The 20,508-nt window shown below is 42.8% G+C and overlaps 2 protein-coding genes across 3 annotated transcripts in view; both read left to right on the plus strand.

Moving 5' to 3' along the window:
• Positions 1–920: 920 nt before the first annotated feature.
• Positions 921–12,233, plus strand: tlcd1 (TLC domain containing 1). Of its 2 annotated transcripts, XM_080459080.1 has the most exons (5): positions 994–1,144; positions 1,237–1,507; positions 2,691–2,773; positions 8,401–8,483; positions 10,371–12,227. In XM_080459080.1, exons 2-5 carry the CDS (start codon positions 1,299–1,301, stop codon positions 10,770–10,772), a joined length of 777 nt encoding a protein of 258 aa, XP_080315206.1. In that variant the 5' UTR covers positions 994–1,144; positions 1,237–1,298; the 3' UTR covers positions 10,773–12,227. The 2 variants fall into 2 exon arrangements, with proteins under 2 accessions (XP_080315205.1, XP_080315206.1); XM_080459079.1 differs by having other exon boundaries at positions 921–1,507; positions 10,371–12,233.
• Positions 12,234–14,710: 2,477 nt separating this feature from the next.
• The window catches only part of LOC308107003 (ras-related protein Rab-34-like), a 7,085-nt gene continuing 1,287 nt past the window's right edge, over positions 14,711–20,508 (plus strand). Inside the window, exons 1-9 of the mRNA XM_080459078.1 lie at positions 14,711–14,825; positions 15,959–16,056; positions 16,587–16,678; positions 16,761–16,826; positions 17,307–17,408; positions 18,780–18,844; positions 18,937–18,988; positions 19,073–19,154; positions 20,440–20,508. The exon at positions 20,440–20,508 is cut by the window's right edge and continues 22 nt beyond it. Coding sequence (XP_080315204.1) covers positions 15,982–16,056; positions 16,587–16,678; positions 16,761–16,826; positions 17,307–17,408; positions 18,780–18,844; positions 18,937–18,988; positions 19,073–19,154; positions 20,440–20,508 — 603 coding nt within the window. The 5' untranslated portion in view covers positions 14,711–14,825; positions 15,959–15,981. The remainder of the gene's footprint in view (positions 14,826–15,958; positions 16,057–16,586; positions 16,679–16,760; positions 16,827–17,306; positions 17,409–18,779; positions 18,845–18,936; positions 18,989–19,072; positions 19,155–20,439) is intronic.

Here is a 20,508-nt window from a genome sequence, read left to right on the forward strand (position 1 = left end):
ACAGATGTGGAACCTGGCGGGAGGAAACTTGGAAGTCATGGAGTATTAGTTCAGTTGGAAACATTTGCAAAAAAAACCCCAGAGTAAGTATTTTAAAGTTAAAAAAATTATGTGTTTTGAGTCACAGTGGATTCTAGTCTTTTACTCAGTCACTGTAAAACACAAATAAAACAAAAGCAGGAGTCATTTCTCTCTAAAAATTAAGACTAAACAGCTACAACTATGACAGAAGGAGGACTAGGGGCAGTCCATTCATCCATCTTCATGCTCTCTTTGTCCAAAATGAGGGTAAAAGAAGATTGAAGAAGATTGAAGCATATATCAGTGAACACAAGACAAAGGGTGGGTTCATCAGAATCAGGAAACGTTAAGAAGCTCAATGATTTTGGGTGTTTCTGGTAAAATATCTTATTGACAACAAATAGAGCCACTTACATGCTGTATGTTTGGATTATGGCTGAACTCAAAGTGGTCAGAAGATGCAAACTCATCACAACCGAATAAGACCAGGGGAATACTTTCTGTGAGGTGGGAAATACTACACTAGTACCAAGGCACCCAAGCACTGACAGGACGCATGACGTGTCATGAAACATCGGATCTAATAAGATTCAAGTATCATATTACATTTTCTAGAGTCTCATAAACATCCTTCATGTCACAATACAGTTAACCGCTGCGTTTTGTAGAATATAATAAGCATAATAATACTTTTCCTTCTGCTTCATTTCAGTAAACACAAGTTGGCTGCATCAGGAGAGTTTTTACGCACGACGCGCCACGTGCGCGCACGAAGCAAAACCACAGATTTTCATTGCCTGTTTCATTTTATTTGACAACTTACACAACAGTCCCGCCTCCCCGTGGCTGATCTGATGATTTCACTTCTTGAGTAACAACGCGTGCCCCTCCTTGTTGCCGTGGTTTGAGGGCGCAGCGGCGCCACCCACCCCGCTCCCTCCCTCTCCAGCGGCCACTCCGCCTCCAATCCGCGCAGACGGGCGGGCTGAAGAGCGGCTGCTGCGTGAACGCAAACACCTCGAAGTTCGCACTGGAATGAGCTCTGTCGGGAACCCCCTTCCAGTTTTCCTCTTCGGGGTCGGGAAGCTGGAGACGTGAAAAAAAAAAGGGGGAAGCAGCATCGGTGAGACTTCAGCTCTGCCAGGACCCTAAAAGAAAACACAAACAAGAGGACCTGAGGAGAAAGTCTTTTGGATAACTCTGCTTCCACATCAGGCGCTTAGAGGAGACGCTGACAGGGGCTTGCTGAAGGATCTGAGCACAGGGGTGTGGAGGAGATGATGGAGGCCCTGGTTGACATACTGAAGGGCCACCCGGGCCCCTCGGTGCTGCTGTTCGCTCTGCTCTTCAGGCTGGTCTCCCGGATGCAGCAGAAGCTGCCTGTTCCCAAGGTGGTGAGGCAGGACGACTTTCGTTACTGGAGGTGGAGGAACCTCAGCCTGTCTCTGGTGCACTCTGTGCTGACTGGGACCTGGGCCATGACCTGGTGAGTCCTTATCTGGACCGTCTGTGTGTCTGACAAACACTGGGACACCATTGTCAATTCAAAGTGCAGCACATGATGTGTTGTGCAGGGGTGGGGGGGGGGGGGCAGTGACAGTCTGTGGCAGTCAGCAGAAGAAGGGCACGCTCAGACAGGGTGAGGGACGGGGGAGTCAATGGCATTTTTTAAGTAGGGAGGAAAATGTCAGTCCGTGCAGCATGAGACTTGCACAAAAGCTCCCATTGCTGCGTATGTGCTCTTTACAGTCGTCCACCACTGTGAGGGTTGGCTCAGCGAGGCCACGGGCTGCAGATGTAATAACTGGAATAACCTGTTGAACGGAAAGAGCCTCCTGGATTTTCACTGAATGAATCTCAGTTCAGCTCCGAGAAACAGGCCGCCCACGAGCAGCGTAGCAGTTAACTCAGCCATGGCTGAGCTGGAAACCAATCTAACAACATCAACAGTGACTACAACTACATTTTTCTAGGAGGGACTCATGACTCAGCCTTTCGGACAAACTGAAGCCGTCTTGTGTGTGTCACAACAACAAAGTGTTGTTTGATTGTATGGGTGATTATTTTTTATCAAAAAATGTGTTAAAGAAAAAAAGAAACCAGAACTAACAGGAAGTTTTCAGTGTGCCTAATAATGAAAGGATGAACAATACACCCGGAGATCTCAGCCACTGCAGTGTCACTTCTTTTGAATTGATCTTTTTGGATCAAATGATCAAATAACTCCAAGTCAGCCTCAAAGTTCAACTTACAACACAATCATCTTTAAACAAGTTGGATTACAGAAACACAGACAAAATACATGTATTAAAAAAACCCTCTAACCTCTGGGGAGAGTCTGTAGGATGCTTCTACACATCACATATGAACTATCGGCCATTTATTTACAATACTTGTCCGGGTTTGTTTACAGAAGGAGGCGACACACCTTGTTTTCTGAGGTGTGCTTCTGAAAGGTTCGACCACAAAACAGGAAATCAGTAGAAACAAGGGATTTTTTTTTTTCTAAAGTACAAACGGACTTTAATATGTTTGGTTAAATTAAAAAAAAGATGATAAATGAAATCCATGTGAGCTGATTTTTGCTTAGTCGGGCTTTTCTATCCAGAAGGCCATATGCAGAATGTCTGAGTGAAAGCCATCTCTCCATAACATGTGTCCCTCTCCAGTGTGGTGGTTTGGCCACAGCTGATGATCGACCTCCACTCTCATCACAACCCCGTGTCCTACCTGCTCGTCTGCATCTCCTCAGGTCAGTCAACGCACCACGAACAACACAACAAACGTATTCCATCATTTTGTGTATAATAATAATAATAATAATAATACTAGTAACTTTATTTATATAGCACTTTTCAGAACAGTTGTTGCACAAAGTGCTTTACAGTAAAAACACATACAAAAAAGTCAGGTGAGACAGAGGAGACAAACGATCATTAAACAGATGGAAATTATTAATGGTGACAAAATACCACCGGCCCAGGTGGCTAAAAAGAGAGCATATAAAATAAAAGAGGCATCATTTTGTTAAAAATAGATCAATGGAATAAGAAACCAGTAAAACAAAAGGGAAGCTTCAATTAAATAGTGAGTCTGTAGATATCGGTTTTCAGAAGAGATTTAAAAAAAGTCCCTGTTTCTGCAAGCCTTATCTCCATTCCAAAGTCGGGGGGCGCCGCCCTGGTGGAGAATGCACAGTCACCCTCAGATTTAAGTTTGGACTTTAGGATGACCAGAAGGATGTGCTTCATTTGAGTCCATATGTGTTGGATCCTTTATGAGATTGTCAGGCAGGTGAAATGTGGGAAAATGTTACTTTGTTTAAAAATAAACAAATCGGAACTTTACATGTGTTGAAATCAGTGAAAATGTTCCATTTTAGCTTCGGGGACGTATTTATACGTTTTCAACAAGTCCTTGCAGGTTCCTTTTGACGCATTAGAGAGAAAGGCAGGAGAAGTGCTGATTGACGATCACTTTACCCTTCGTATGCAAGTTAAACTGAACCTCCCCGACTCGTTTGGTCCATAGTAGCACTTTTCCAGTTTCTGGAGGAACCACCGAGTGGGCCCTCCCTCCCTCCTCCTTCCCTCCTACCGCCCTCCCCCGTCCTCCTTCCTTCCTCCCTCCCCATCGCCTGATCTGTGAGCGAGTGGGCGGCTCCTCTCAATCACCACAGACACAAAACATAATCCTTCCAGGATTTGGTGGTTGGTTTGAGCTCTGCTGTGCGTGGCCTGGTCGTCTGTGCATCTTTGTGTTGCTATGAAGACACAAATCTGTGGAGATCTGCCCTGACGACTGCAAACCCCTCCCTCCCCCCCAGAGGCCAGAGCTCCAGGCCCGGCTTCGTGTCTCACTGGAAACAGTGTGCCGGTCATGACAAAGCACAAAAGATCTCTCGGTCACTGGAATAGATTGATTGTGGTTTTCTGTGCTTTTGGTGTCAGATAAAACCTCTTAGATTTATTCCATGGCACTTAATACCATTGTTGTTCTATAAATTAGTGAATATCTTTGTGTGTTTTTTTAATTTCTACTGTCATGACTTGTTTTGTTACCCTACTATCAACACATTTGTACTTATTTTATGCAGTGGATTATTATCGACATTTTTCCTCTGGAAAAACCAACGTTTTTGTTGTTGTGTTTTTACTTTGGACAAAACACATAAAAATCAAATACGAATCAATATAAATAAACTTAAATAGGAATAAACATTTAAATATTATTCGATGAGTTTTTAGGATTTCATTACCTTTATGACAGAGTTGATGTTACCGATGCACAATTCATTGCAAATTTATCAACTCTTAGAACATTAGGCATGTTTTTGTCTCAAACACTGAGCTGTGAAAGATTCTATTTTCATTCTACAAATTCAAAATTAGATATTTTCAAAAGAAAGGTTATATTAGTCGAGATCTATTCACAAAATTAGATATTCTTTGATCGTCCCTACGTTGTGTCTTTTGTCTCTAAGTTGAAAGGGTTTTTCCTTCTGCTTCCATCGGGAAATAATTTTTAAAAGAGTTTAAAGGGGTCATATTATTCAGCTTTTCAACACTTTCACATGAGTCTCGATGGTCCTATATCGTTGTATTCAAAGTTTATATCCTTAAATCAAGCTCCTCCTTGATTTTCCTCCATTTGAATATTGGATCATAGGAGCTGCATTCAGAATCTGCTGTGTCTGTGTGAGCTGGACTGGCTCCGCCCACACATGCCCATCTTGGGAAGTGGAGGAAGTACTTCCTCTCGTGGTGCCATGAGAGACTTTCTTCACTTCTGGGGGGTCATTCCCAGGTGATGGGGACGCCAGTGGTGGCCGTGTATTTCAGACCTCGGCCTTCACTAGTGCTGGTCTGACTCAGTCCACCCCTCAGTAACTTTTTATGGCTACAAAAACCATGTTACCATGCAGAAATACAGTATAAAAAGCCTTTGCATTACAGATAAATACTAGTGTAGCCAGAATGAATAACTTTATGACCAGTGGTGGACCTGGCTGGTTAAAAAGTCCCAGGGCGAAGACTGTTTATGATGAAGACTGTTTATGATGAAGACTGTTTATGACGAAGACTGTTTATGACGAAGACTGTTTATGACGAAGGCAGTTTATGACAAAGACTGTTTATGAATATGAAAAAAAATCTGAGTTCAGTGTCTCCTGCTGCAGCTGCATAAAAAAGCGTCTGCTATTCCCAAAACTTCTGGGGATTGAGGAGGGAGACAAACGTCAGCTTTTCATGGTCTTAAAAATAATATAATGGCAAATAACATAATCCTGAATCCTGCCAAGGAAGTTGTAGTGAGCAAAAAAGTAAATTGCTCCTGACTTAGTGTGCTTGGAGTGCTGTGGTGCGTTCAAAGACCTCTTGGAAGTGCTAAGTCCTTCTTGAAAATGGTTTTGACAATAAATCTGCAACCAAATCTCTTTATCTTCTCCTTTAGTCATTGCAGGTTGACAAAACCTCTATTAAATCAACACAACTATATTTTTGTTCATGCAGCTGCTACAGATGCAGTCAGCTTGCGCTGGAGAGTGACCTCTCTGACCATCCAATCAGAGGGCTTGAATACTCTGACGTCACCCTAGGCCTTCTTGAAGGCCCTGAGTCCTCAATATTAAAATCTGATTGGTTGAAGCAGCAGCGACTGACGCTTGTTTTACACTGCAGACGCCTGCAGAATTGAAAGTGAAGTCCTCAGGCAGATTTCTTTACCCCTGGCAACAGGTAATGGCTGAAATGTGATTGGTTAAAAGCTTTAATATGGAAGTTCAGTCTGGAAGCAGACAGGGGAGAAGCTATGAGAGGAAGCGGACAGACAGTTTGGAATTATTTAGGAAGTATTCATGGACGAAATATAATCAACATCAGTCTGTGATTCTGATATTTTTCTTAGGCCTGCAGAGAAGCCTTGCAGGCCCTGACGGCCCGCCAATGGGGGGACGCATATTACTGTTGGAAAACCTTTAGAAAGGGAATTCTGCATAATATGACCCCTTAAAAAGATATAAAAAAAAACTGCAACACAGCCAGAATGTCCTAAACTAATTCAAACAATTAAATTGAATTATTTCACACTGAAAGTGTCATTTACCACATAGAGACTGTACTTACCAGAGTCTCAGTGTTACTGAGTGTTAGTGCTGCTTTCTACACAGTGGACCAACAGGCTGCCGGACAAGCTTGAAAGAAGCATAGGAATTTCTGGCACTGCACTAAGTCAGAGATTATTCTGTGTCAGTAGCTGATCATGAGCATCATCTGAGCAAATGAAAATCACTTGTGGGGTTCCTCAAGGCTCCATCGTTGGACCCTTTTATTTAACATCTACATGCTCCCACTGACTCAGATCATGGACCATTACAACATCTTTTATCCTAATTTCCAGATGACACTCAGCTCTATATATCAGTGTCAGTTAATTGACCACACCCCCTTATACCAGCTGAGGAAATGCATAAATAAAATTAATGAGTAGATGAGCCATAACTTTTTACAACTCAGCCCAGAGAAAACGGAGCTCATTGTCTTTGGCCCCAAAGAAGAACCCACTGAGCAAAAAGTTGTCCAGAACACATCTGGAAGACGTCATCTGTAGACATCCAGAAGACGTCCTCAGAGGGGCCGGAATGAAAGTTTTTTTTAGACGTCTTTCTTGGACGTTGTATTCACATTCTTGTCTGGATGTCTTGTCTGGACGTCAATGAAAATACATTGCAAAAGAATGAGGACAGGTCCTCTGTCTTGTCACAGGACACATACAGGAGTAATTTAACATTGCCATTTACCATTACATGGACATTTTTGGATTATGGAAGGAAACCAGAGAACCCTAAGGAAACACATGCACACACAAGTTAATTCCACAAACACCTTCAGCTGGATTTGAACCCACGATCTTCTGTCTGTAAAGCGAGCGCTCCAGTGCGCCACTGAGACAATTGACAGTGCTTAAAAAACATTTACTCATGTACATAGTTGTATTCACAAGATGAAAGGTTCTCAAAGTGGCCAGTTTATCCATGGAGACTTAAAAAGTTCAATTCTTTCTGACCAAAACAATAAATGGTCATAACTCAGACACTGTTCATTAAACTTCACATGCTGTCTCCTCTTGTCTGTCGTGATCTACGTCCCTCAATATTTTATTGATAAATCAATATTCCTACAGGCAGTTGGACTGAGCAGACAGCTTGTGACCTTTCAAATGATTCTGGGTGTCTTAGATGTAAATCATTTTTATAATGTCCATCATTTTTATGTCATTTGTCAATGAGTTCTGGCTGTTGAATAGACGTCCAGATTATGGCCTGGAAGGACGGACGTGTTTAGGACGTCTATAGACGTTGCTTGTTCAGTGGGAAAGGTTAAAGTCAGTGCTCATCTTGACTCCAGGTCACTCAGGACATCACATTAAGCAGAGATCTGGGTGGAGTTCTGGACTCAGACCTGAAATTCAACAGCCACATTAAGACAAGAACCAAATCAGCTTCCGACCATCTGAACAATATTGAAGAATCAAAGGATTTCTGAGCAACAAGATTCTGAGAAACTTCTTCTGCTTTGATTTTCACTGGGTTAGATTATTGTAACGGCGTGTTTACAGCTCATCACACCTGAATGTCGATCTCCGCTCTGGCTGCCTGTGTATCAAAGGATGGACTTCAGAATGGTCCTTCTGCTCTAGAAAGCTTTGAATGGTCTCGGCCTAAATCATCTCAGATTGACTTGTAGAAGATCAAAGCTCCAGACCTCTGAGGTCATCAGGAAGAGGTTTACTCACTGTTCCTACAGTCCGAAGAAACAAGGTGAAGCAGCTTTTAGTTCCTACCTCCTCACCTGTGGAACAAACTTCCTGAACACTTGAAGACTGCTGACACACTCACTTCTTTTAAATCAGGACTTAAAACACTATTATTTCCAATAAACACTAGATTTTACTTATTAAATTCCCTTTAGTATCTGAATGGTTCTATTGAAATACAGTTGCCTCGCCTTAAAAAAAACCAACTCAATATTTAACTTGGATTGTGTAAAACTGTTCAGAATTCCATTGTATTTCACCAATTCTAGTTTATTGAAAAAGGCTAAAACGTCCATATATGTCTTCCACTGTGTTGTCTCATCCTAATCACCACTCTGCCCTCTGGTCCTGCAAATGAATGGTATTTTATCAGAGAGGTGAATTGTTGTGTTATTAATATTCACTTCTAACAGTTAGAAGAAGCTGGATGTCATTACACGGTTACTTGCCCCATAAAGGGTTTAAGAAAAGGAAAGTGAAGTACAAAATCCATGTATTCTATTGCATGATGTTGTATTCCCATGTGAACAACATCTCATGTACACTATGTCTTTATCCTTCCAGGCTACTTCGTACAAGACGCCGCTGATATTATCCTGTCGGGACACGCTCGAGGATCGTGGGAATTCCTTCTCCACCACGGACTGGTAAGACGTCACGCTCGCCGGCGTTTCACTTCGCAGTGGATTCAGGCGGCTTTTCTATTTCTGATGAGTCACTTTGTTCGGATCAGTTTCAGCGCTGCAGGGAGGCGGCGTCAAGAACCGCAAACGGTTTTAACGTGGTGATCTAATGCAACACCAGAATGTTGACCAGGAGTCGTGTGTCTACGCTTTCAGTTGTATTTGTTTTTCTTTATTTATTTTATTGATTTATTTTCTAGAGTCGCTGAATTATTCATCAATTATTCATTGAGCAAACGAATCGACAGGATGAAACACAAAACTCCTTTCTTTGGATCCTTTTGGAACTTCATTTGTATTTCACTTTATTTCTGGAAACTTTGACTTTCATTTTGAAGGTTTCTGTTATATTCACGCTACATACAAGACATAAACTAAAGATACCTGTAATAGAGAATGATGCTGACACACTTCACTCTGAAGTATTGAACAATATAAAAGTAAAAGCAGGGAAAACAGCAGAGCTGCAGCTCCTGGCTCGAGATCCAACCACACAATGGGCATCGCTCCCAGGATCTCCCTCTAAAACAACAGACAACATCATCAGTAATTACTCTGCTGAAATGGTCTAAACCCTTACAACAAAAAAATAATAAACCGGTGACGAATTGGTACAAATGATTGACTGGGATTTCCAGGAACTGCTGCCTGGATTCTGTTTATATTTCTTTCTGTTTAACGTGATAAAATTTATCACTCATTGTGCTATAAAATGGGTTTTATTCATCACATTATCAAAAAGCTCAACATGCATATTGCCTGAACTGCATGAAGGACATTTCCCTGCACTGAGCCTTCATGCTCTGCATGTATTTGCAGTTGAGGCCTTGTTGTCCTACATACAAACAAACCCACAAGGTAGACCTGAGTGTCTGAGCTCAGTGTTCACTGGGAGCTTCGGCTCCGTTCACCCTGCAGGTCTCCACGTTTAATTCAGATTTTTTGCTGGGATCCGATTTCTTCATGTGATCGTTCACGTTACAATTCAAACGCAGCTTCTATGTGAACGTGATCGGCCCCAGAGCGCAGAAGACGACGTGAAGTCACGTCGAGCACGATGTTTACGTACGGTGCGACGGTCAGCACCCGGGTTGCCAGATCTGACTCACTGTTTCCAGTACAAACAACGTAAAACCCAAACACCTCAATAAAAACCAGCCCAAGTCTCAGCCTGTGTAGAATCATGTCTAAAACCATCAACCCTAAAACTATTATATGTGTGATAAAAAACACATCATAAACACACAAATACACAAAATAAATGAAGTTAGGGTTCGTGTGTCTGACAACACAGGTCAGCATGTAGATCCATTTTCAAGTGGTTGTTAAATACGAGCCGACAGACTCTAGACAACATGAAGAGGAAAGAAGAAAGAATAGCACAGCTTTTATTCTGGCGGAGCCGCTTCCTCCGGCGCTTCTCAGTGACGCCAGTCACACGTCAATAACGAAGCAGTCGCATGTAGAAACGCATTCGGATTCGTACCACATATGAACGAGGCCTGGGTCTGGTGTGGAAACATCAGAATTGAAGCTTTAACACGGAAACAAAACAAGTTGATATGAGTCACTGTGAGTAAAACAATCCGAAGTGCGTTGATTTTCTCTGCAGGGTGAACGAGGACTTAGTCAGTGTCATGATGGCAGAAAGGACCAGCAAGACTAGGGACAAGAGAAAGAGTACTGGTTATGAAACCCCGAGACATTAATATCATCAATCATTACCACTAAACTCTATTTCAACACTCCAAAGAACATATGTCTGGTACTTTAGTAAACTGTCGTGGGTTTGAGTCTGGCTGGTTGTTCTATTCCAGAGTTTCAGAATCGCCGTGTCTGTCCTGTGTGCAGGTGATCTGGTGCTTCCTGTACACGCTCTACACCGAGGTGTACGTGGCCGGCGCCGTGGTGGCGCTGCTGGTGGAGGTCAACAGCGTCACACTCCACCTCCGGCTCCTGCTGAAGCTGGTGGGAGCTCAGGCCTCCTCCACCTACTACGTCATCAAGTTCGTCAACCTCTTCACCTACGTGGCGTTCCGCCTGTCCAGCCAGTTCTACCTCACCTGGTACATCGTCCACAACTACTCCTGGCTGGACCACGGCAGCCTGTTCCTGGCCAGCATGATGGTGATGAACATCATGATCCTCATTTATTTCTACCGCCTGCTGCGCGCCGACTTCTTCACCCCGAGGAGGAGGAAGGTGGAGCAGAATGGGCAGCAGAACGGTGTTCAGAGGTTCCTCGGTGATTAACTGTGACGGGTTCACAGGACTATACCCGTTGGTTTGAGTTTCCAAGTTTGAATCATATCACTAACAACATTCCTTGTAACAATTGTTGGTTTTCTCTCTGCCAAGGAACAAATTCACAAAACCACACACGCCAAAGTTCAGGTTAGATGTGGAAACATTGAGCAAAATCTTGAAATGGAGTGTCGGGATCATCATGTAAAGAAAGAGATTAGATGTAGATTCAGTGTTTTAGAGGAGAAGGTTCCAGATCCGCCCTGCAGGAAATCATCTCCAGGTACAGGAAGGAACTCTGAAGACCTGCGAGAGTGAGGCTGGAGAAACCCAACAGGAAACAGCCACATTTGTTAAAGTCATTTGGACTTTGGACGTGTGATCAAAAGCTTTTTGACAGCAAAAAAAAAAAGAAAAAAAAAGAAGTGACCTTGATTGGTGAGGAATTTATTGGATTTCAAGCCAAAATAACAAGATGACTGTGCTTAAAGGGAAAATCCAACCCAAACCCAAAGTAAATAAGAAATAAGAAGACAAATGACAGAATAACCCAGGAAAAACCAGGAGGACAATCTCATATCCAGACTAGGAAACAAATGATTTACGAAAATGTGAAAAATGATATCAATCATGCTTTAAAAACGTTGTTCTCCAACCAGAGAGAATGTGTCTTGTGCTTTGTGGGCAAGCCCTGAAATAGTTAAATCTCTGTTTCTCAATACGTGATTGAATTCAGTGACCTGGTTATGAGCAGGTTTTCATTTGTGATGAAACCTTCACATGCAACACACTAAAACTGGAATAAATCCAAATCCTTTTTTTTTTTTTAAAGCAGTGGAATATGATGAGTGAAGTCAAACTGCATGTAAATGTATTTATTGTGAAGCAGCCTCATGTTGTTCAGTTGTGTTCAAGGTGCAGTTACGTAAAATCTAAGTAATGCCACATTTGTGCATAAGGTGGCAGTAGTGAGTCACAATTATACCCAGTCGGTCGTAAGCACTTTGAATTATGGACACAGAGGATCGAACTCTGAAACACACACAACATACCGCAATTTTTTTGCAATTCGCAACTTACACATCATAAAAGACTGACTGAGCTGCAATAAATAGGTTTCATACAATGTGCATCCATACTCTATAAATCCAATATGACACGATTTTAAAATATCAAAGAAAAATGAAATTAATCACATTGTTGTTCTCTATTATCTTTTTTATAAACTTTTTACAAGTGTAAAGATAAAAAAACAAAAAGGGAATAAAATGCAAAAGCGACCAAAGTAAATGGGATCAGGTCTTGGTCACACAGTGTAACATCCATCCATTCATCTTCTGTCCCGCTTTTCCAGTTCAGGGTCGTAGGGGTGCTGGAGCCCATCCCAGCCTGCCGTGGGTGAGGGTTAGGGTTACATGTCTTTTTGTAATATGAAATTGAATTAAAGTCAAAAGACTAAAAAAGGTTTCCAAATCTTTGTGAAGACATCTCCCTTATTTCTTAGAGTGTATGTCCGTTATCTCCGTCACAGTTTGTTTAAAGGGTTCATATTATCCAGAATCCACTTCCTAAAGGTTTTCCATCAGTACTAATCGTCCCCATACCTGGACTGACTCCCCAGAAGTGAAGACAGTCTGTCCTCTCTCTCCCTGGCTTGTTTCAGCTTTTAAAAAGTGTGTTGCTCCAACCAGCCAATCAGGAATCAAACCCTATATAGTGTCATCGGGGGTTTAGCCAATCCCAATCAAGGTAGGCCCTCCCTTTGACTCCTCCCACAATTAGGCAGCTCGGCTCTGGCACATGGCACCACGAGAGGAAGTACTTCCTCCTCTTCCCAAGATGGGCATGTGTGGGCGGAGCCAGTCCAGCTCACACAGACACAGCAGATTCTGAATGCAGCTCCTGTGATCCAATATTCAAATGAGGAAAATCAAGGAGGAGCTGGAGTTTTTAGAATTACTGTAGTTCAGGAATTCTTCCAGATGAAGAGGATCATTTCACAAAAATTCTGAATTTTGTCATTTAAAATGTCCAACTAATTGACAGCCTTAATGAAGTCATACATTTAGATCAAAGAACAGAAATCAGAATGAAAAAAAAATGACCAAAAATGACTAATTTGTTATTTAGAAAAGCAAATTAAAAAGCTCAATGATCAACTTCAGGGTTTGCATTTAATACAAATCGTATCGTTGTCACAATAAAAATGGCTTTTTGCAGGTTTACGTAGCACCATGCAGCCCGATTCAATAGAGGTGAATTCTACATTTCATTTGAATGATTTTCATTTTGTCGTTTTGTTGTGCTGCTTCAGAGCTGCCGTGTTCTAAAAACAATGTTCATTACGATTCAAAACGGATTTGTCAGGATGTTGGTAGCACTTCACATTACTTGTGAGCCTCGATGTAACTATTGTGTCTCTCTCTGAGTGATCGTATTCAAGCCCCACCTAGTGTTAAAGCCAGGAACTGCAATGCGGCATGATACACATCTCAGAGGACGGAACTGTGAAGGATTATGTTTCCATGTACTGTGAAACCATGTTTGTGTGTTTGGCCAATCAGATGGCGTTGAACTGGTTATTATTTCACCGACACAAAAACATACAAGTTAAGGAAAAATGACCATGGATCAACAAAATCCGGAGAAGTGCTTAGAAGTGATTAGAAAGAAGATAAAATCTCAGTACAAAGACCTCATCGCCTCATACGTTAAGTTTCTTTATGGCAGTACTCAGCATTATCGCAGTTCAACTCGATTTCACTTTTACCTTTACAACTTGCTGCAGTGCAGCTTTGTTTTCTGTTTCCATGTCAAACCTTTCAGCCACCGTCTGCCGCTTCCCTTAAAAAGCCAGCGAACCTTTAGCAGCCTGCCAACACTGATATTACACCTGTACGACGCCGGCGTGTTGCTCCTGCAGTCTGGACGCCGTGGTGGCGGAGGTTTGTCAAGTAGCACAATAATGTCAAATGTACTGATGTAAACAGTTTGGACTTTGGGTGGAGTGACACCGACAATAAACAAAAAAGAGTTTGAAATGTAAGTTTGTGTTGTTGTTTTGTTTACATCGTTGAGCTGTTCCTGTGAGGCGGCAGTGCAAACCGCTGCTCCACCGGGCCAATAAAAAAAAAACTGGTTAAAGTAGAAAATGAAATATCTGTACTTTGATTCACAGTTTATGTTTACGAACTGATAAAAAGATTACAACTGTCCTGTGGCGCCCTCTATGGTCTACACAGAGAAGAGCAGACTGAAGGTTCAAAGTTTCTCGTTAATCATCTGCGTAGAATAAAACAAACTGTATGGATCTATGTTGAGGACAGAGACGATGACAATGCTGGTTTTTCACTGTGATTTGCTTCACAGACATTTAATAAACAAATGGTACTATCTGTTGTTGGTTTTTTTACATACAGTAAAACTAAAGGACACATTTTGAGCAGATCCTTTGGACATAGTATAAGTTTATCTTTGAAACTGATAAGAAAATATATTCATGAAGCTTTGAATAAAACATTTACCAAAACGTTATACCCCACAGCAATGCAATCCTTTATTATTTGCACATTGAATGATATAAATGTAATCATGTAATAAAGAAGAAGAGAGATAATATTCAACTGTTAAGCTCTGATACTCTTTGTTTTTGTTTGTTTTGCTCAGGTTTTTTTGTTTGTTTATATATAATCCATTTGTTTGCAAAGATTTCGTTTCTTAGACATCAGATATAGATAGATAGATAGATAGATAGATAGATAGATAGATAGATAGATAGATAGATAGATAGATAGTTTCATTTGGGTGTGTTACTCGTGTCCTCCAGCAGGGGGCGGGATTCTGCTCCTGATCAGAGGAAAAGTGGGAGGAAAAGGCAGATCTGAGTCAGTGTGTCTGCCCGGTGGATCTTCAGCTCTCTGCTCCTCCTTTTCTTTACTTTTCTTTTCTTTTCTTTCCTCCTTCTCGTGTCCTTCAGTAGAAACATGGAGCCGAGCGGGTTTTTCCATCAGTAGAGAGGTTTGTTCCGGAGGATCGTGGGTCGAACCATCGCGAGTCTCCGAGGTAAAACATCTCCAACTCTCCGCCTGGAAAACTTACATTTTCCCGAAACTTCCAGCGTTTTGTTGTGTTGTTGTTTTTTCTGCACGTGTTTGAGTCTGATGTGTCTCTTTTACCTCCGAAATGTTGGATTGTGATGCATAAATCCAGGTTGGATCAAACCAAATCTGCAGTTAATGAGGCTCGTTTTCGTCCTATTTTAGCAGATGCTTGGCGAACAATAGGATTTATCCGGATCGCCTGTAAACAGATGGTTAAAATCTGCTTAATTACGTCTGTAATGTTATGAAGAGTGTGTGTGTTCTCACACTGTGTGTGTGTGTGTGTGTGTGGGCTGCGTCTATGTGCGGGCAGCAGTGAGTTGGTACCGTCTATTATCTGGTCACCATGGAAACATCAACAGAAAACCTGAAACCAGCGAGTAACACGAGGAGCAATTTTCATCAACCATCATATCGAAGAAGAAACATCAAATTCAACACAAAGACCACCGTTTTCCTCGAAATACACCTTTTCTGCCATTATTCTGGTGAAATACTGTGTAAAATATAATTTCCCTTGAGATTAATAAAGATCCATCCATCCGTCATCATCCATCCATCCATCCATCCTTCATCATCCATCCATCCATCCATCATCATCCATCCATCATCATCCATCCATCCATCCATCCATCCATCCTTTATCATCCATTCATCCATCCATCCTTCATCATCCAGCCATCCATCCATCCTTCCTTCCTTCCTTCCTTCATCATCCATCCATCCATTCAGCCATCCTTCCATCATCATCCATCCATCCATCCATCCATTCATCAGGTATTTTAGCGTCTGGTTTCTGTTCATTCTGTGTTTCAGGACTTAAAAGCAACACTTCTTATTCTTAGACTGTCTAAGAAAAAGAAACCAATTCTTCTTAAGATGACTGAGTGTCGTCCACAACCTGGGACCATAACAGGAAACTGTACAATCATTTCTTAGTTTAGATTTGTTGTAAGTGTTTATATAATCTGACGCCTGCGGTGTGAAACCAGGAGGTTCTGGTCTGATCAGTGTAAAGCAGCAGGTTGATTGATCGATTCTCTCTCTCCGTCTCTCCGTCTCTCCGTCTCTCCGTCTCTCCGTCTCTCCGTCCAGCGACCGTTTCCCCTCCAGGCTTCATGTCCCTGCGAGTTTCGGCCATGAGCGTCCTCCCTCCGGTTCGACGAGACCGCGTCATCGCTCAGCTGCCTCAGGTGGGACGGGCCGCCTCCACCCTCCATCCTCCACCCTCCACCCTCCACCCTCCATCCTCCCTCCTCCCTCCACCCTCCACCCTCCACCCTCCATCCTTCACCCTCCACCCTCCACCCTCCATCCTTCACCCTCCACCCTCCACCCTCCATCCTCCATCCTCCACCCTCCATCCTCCACCCTCCACCCTCCATCCTCCATACATCCTCCACCCTCCATCCTCCACCCTCCATCCTCCACCCTCCATCCTCCATACATCCTCCACCCTCCATCCTCCACCCTCCACCCTCCATCCTCCATACATCCTCCACCCTCCATCCTCCCTCCACCCTCCATCCTCCATACATCCTCCATCCTCCACCCTCCACCCTCCATCCTCCATCCTCCACCCTCCACCCTCCATCCTCCATCCTCCACCCTCCACCCTCCATCCTCCATACATCCTCCACCCTCCATCCTCCACCCTCCATCCTCCATCCTACACCCTCCACCCGAGAGCTCGCCACGTCCTCACAATGTTCTCGTCTTTCAGTGTTTCACCAAGGAGGCGGCGGTCCACACGCAAGGCGATTTCAACAATAAAGTGAGGACGGCCTGCCAGGAGCGTCGGACCGGCACCGTGGGGCGAGTTCACACACCTGAAGCTCCGCACGGCGGCCGGCGCCTCGTTCTCACGTGTCTCCTCTTTCTCCGTGGTTCTCGGCAGGTTTAAAATCTCAAAGGTCATCGTGGTGGGAGACCTGGCTGTGGGCAAGACCTGCCTGATTAACAGGTAAACTCACTGAACACATGAACCGAGTGTCGAACCGAGAACTCAGAGAGCAGGCGACTCCTTCATGGAGAGGTTTCATTCTACATATAATAATTAATTATAACTATTTGCTCCTAATCTTTGAAGCTTGACGAGTTGGAGGGAAATATCAAGGGAATCATTGTGAAAATTAAACTGGTGATGTGAAATACACCAGTTACTTTTATTTTGGGGGGAAATAGACCCACATTGTGATTCAGAAGGGAGATCTTTTTCCCCCAGATGTACTCATAGTATCTGTACTCCTTCATATGTTATAAATGTTTACTATTAAACTACATATTTCATGATAATATCAAAGCTGAAAAGTATTCAGCGGCCTGGTAATAGTTTTTTCCATGTTTTGTCACGTGACCATGAAGATCCCGGTACTATTAGACTCCTTCACTGAGGTAATCACAGTAGTACTAGTAGTAGTAGATCTTTTTTTTGGATTTGCAGGTTTTGCAAAGACACGTTTGATAAGAACTACAAGGCGACGATCGGCGTGGACTTTGAGATGGAGCGCTTCGAGGTGCTGGGCGTCCCCTTCAGCCTGCAGCTGTGAGTCCAATCTCAGCTTTATGAACCGGAACCAGCTGCTCTTTGTCTCATTTAGGATTTAGAATTGGGGTCCGAGCACCGAGTGGTGCGACGGCCCTACTGGAATGCAAGGAGTTATTATCATACTTGGACAATAATGAGCAAATAATTGTATATGTTATGGGAATTTTGCCTGTGTGCCACATTTGTATGGACTATTACCGGCAGCACGTTTCACCTACATCCAGGGAATTTCGTGACGTACGCAGCCCATCGGGCCGCACAGGAAACTCACCGACAGTCAGACCAACAGGAAGTCCGCCATTTTCCATTAACTGAACATTTTGTGATGATTTCCTCCCAGGGGAAAAAATCCAAGAGAGCTGAAATTTGGCCTGTATGTACAACCGGCTTTCTGAATGAAAAGTTACCGGATCTTCCAAATAAGTAAAAGGGTGTGGCCACGCCCCCCCACCATAATCGACGCCATCAAACAGGAAGTGACCTGTATCTCTGCTCTACATGCTGCAGCGCTGCCCCGAACACGTCCACATGCTAATGTCCGCTCACAGTCATAGCGCCACCCGGTGGTCCGAGGACTTTTTAACACTTTGACGTACTATTGTTGTCCCACATTTCCGGGTGAACCAAACCTCAACAAGCACCACGTTCCAGCGTGCGAGGATCCGTTCATCGCTGCTTGCAGCTTGAAGTTGTAGTGTTTTCCCTTTTTGTTTCACCTCGGCAGGTCATTGTCCTCGTCTTGTTTTCCACCGGATGTCCCTTCTAAAGCGACCTCCAGTGGGATTCGAACCCCGACTCTCCCGTCTCAACTTGCTTTTCTAACCTCGTTAAAGATTATTATTATTAATATCGTTAATAAAGTCCAGATAGATAAGCCTCACCCATACTGACAAAACTAAAAAAAGTGCAGTAAATGAAGAGTGCTCACCCACCAACACATTCTGAATGAGAAATTAAAAGCTTTCTACTGCAGCACCGTCAGCAGTGATAGAATCCTGTGGTCCTGCTGCTCTGGATTCAAGGTGTTTGTTCCAGCTCCACCCCGAGGTTCACAAAAACTATTCTCATATCATTTGAGCCACTTTACATGTGTATTTGTGTTACATTCACACACATCCAGTCCTAAAGCGAGAGGAGACGCCTTTCAGCGTCTTCCTCATGTTTCATCTCCACGTCCTCCGTCACTACATCCATCAATCTTCTCCCCTGTCAGGCTGATATGTCCCCGAGCTCAACCTAATCTGCTTAAACTTTTTTTCTTTTTTTAAAGTAATCTAATGGATTTGAAAGATGTTGGTCTCTTTGCGTCACTGCAGCTGCTGATGTTGCTGGATTAAACCAGTGTGAATGAATCTGCCTGTGCTGCAGGTGGGACACCGCCGGCCAGGAGAGGTTCAAGTGCATCGCCTCCACCTACTACAGAGGAGCCCAGGGTTCGTTTCCTACGTCTTGTCTTTACATCTCGGAGAATAAAACCCGTTTGCAGTGAAGGGTTATAAAGCTGTGATGTTCTTGGTGCTTCCAGTCGTGATCATCGCGTTCGACGTGAACGACGTGGCGTCTCTGGATCACGTGAGGTGAGCTCCTCCGATGTGACGAGACTGTGTGGACTCGCTCTCCTCCTGGTGGATGTAAAGGTTTTTCTTGTTCTTGGTGTTCAGGCAGTGGCTGGAAGACGCCCTGAAGGAGAACGACCCCACCGCCGTGCAGCTGTTCCTGGTGGGCACCAAGAAAGACCTGAGCGTACGTCTCTCACTGTTTAGCCATGGCATGCCTGCGGTGGGTTTCTCTTGTTGTTGCTGGAGTCGGATGTGAGTCTTTAGGCCGGACGCCAGCGGCGCGATGCGTTTGTGTCCCGGCTCAGACCTCAGGAATGTTTGTCCTGCTTCCCCAGCGCTGCTGCTGGAGGTGATTTTAACTCACGGCGGACTGGGTTGAAGCAGCTTTTACTCACTGACTGGCTTCACTTCTGATTTAAGGCAATTTTAATCACTTAATCTAATAATTTGCTGGCATAGTAACAAGTTCAGACTTTCTCTCACTTCTAACTTCTTTGTTTTTTTGGCTTTTTTTACAAAACCAGAAATGTAACTGATACTGAGTTCAGAATTTACCACAAGTTTATAAGTTTGCTGCTTTAGTCTAAATGGGAATGTTTTAACTTGTGAATCTGGAAAGAATTGACCTTTTGGGATTTATTATAAAAACATAAAGATAATTAAAACTGGAAAAAAATCTAATATTGAGTGATGTGGCCTCTCTAACCAATGTATGGTATTTAATGTCATTCATGAATAAATAAATACATAAAAGAATACATAAATAAATAAATGTTCCTACATCTCTGTTGCAGAGAGGAAAAGTTTATTTTCCCATAATTTGATATAAATTTCCATATATGTTAGATTTTTTTTACACATAAAAAGTTTTAAACATGTTTTCTTTAATTCTTTATGAATATAACATATCATACTACAGTATCTTATAATACTAGAATATTTAATGAGATTAAAGCTTTTCTTACCTCAATCTTTATTATCATTGAAAAGCTTTTGAAATGTGAAAGTTTTCAGTTTGTACTATATGAAGGTAGAAATAACCGACAAAACAAGTAATTTTCCTCAATATTCTGAATGTTCTCAGATGCACTTGTTAAACTTGGTGTTTTAAGGGGAACCTCATGTGAGAAAGACTTCTGTACCTTTAAGGAGCTTTAAGTTGACTAGTTTAGATGCAGGTGAAGTACCAGTAATGTAGTTGCATATAAAGAGATAATAAGTTAAACCCGTCTCAGTGAGAAACCTCACAAACTTTGTTTAGGTCGTTTTATATTTTGGAATTCTGACATTTTTATTTCAAGGTGTTGTGCTGCTGGTTTGACAAATCGAGCAACACAAAGACGTCAATCTGACCTCCAGTGCTGCTTCAAAGGACATTTATATCACTGTGTTGTTTTCTTGTTGGCTGCTCTGTTAATGAGCAAGGGAATCTGCGGTGTCATGTTGATGTTTGATTCTCTGTCCGACAGTCGCCTGCTCAGTATTCTGGTATCGAGGAAGACGCCATCAAGATAGCCAATGAGATCCGAGCAGAGTAT

This window comes from Lipophrys pholis, assembly GCF_963383615.2.
Source record: "Lipophrys pholis genome assembly, chromosome: 3".
Lineage (NCBI taxonomy): Eukaryota > Metazoa > Chordata > Actinopteri > Blenniiformes > Blenniidae > Lipophrys > Lipophrys pholis.

What these genes read in the sequence shown, in the direction of transcription:
- tlcd1 (XM_080459079.1), top strand. Translation starts at nt 1,299, where the DNA reads ATGATGGAGGCCCTGGTTGACATACTGAAGGGCCACCCGGGCCCCTCG. An exon ending in GGGACCTGGGCCATGACCTG is followed by an intron (nt 1,508 to 2,690) that starts GTGAGTCCTTAT and finishes GTCCCTCTCCAG; the next exon opens with TGTGGTGGTTTGGCCACAGC. An exon ending in GCTCGTCTGCATCTCCTCAG is followed by an intron (nt 2,774 to 8,400) that starts GTCAGTCAACGC and finishes TTATCCTTCCAG; the next exon opens with GCTACTTCGTACAAGACGCC.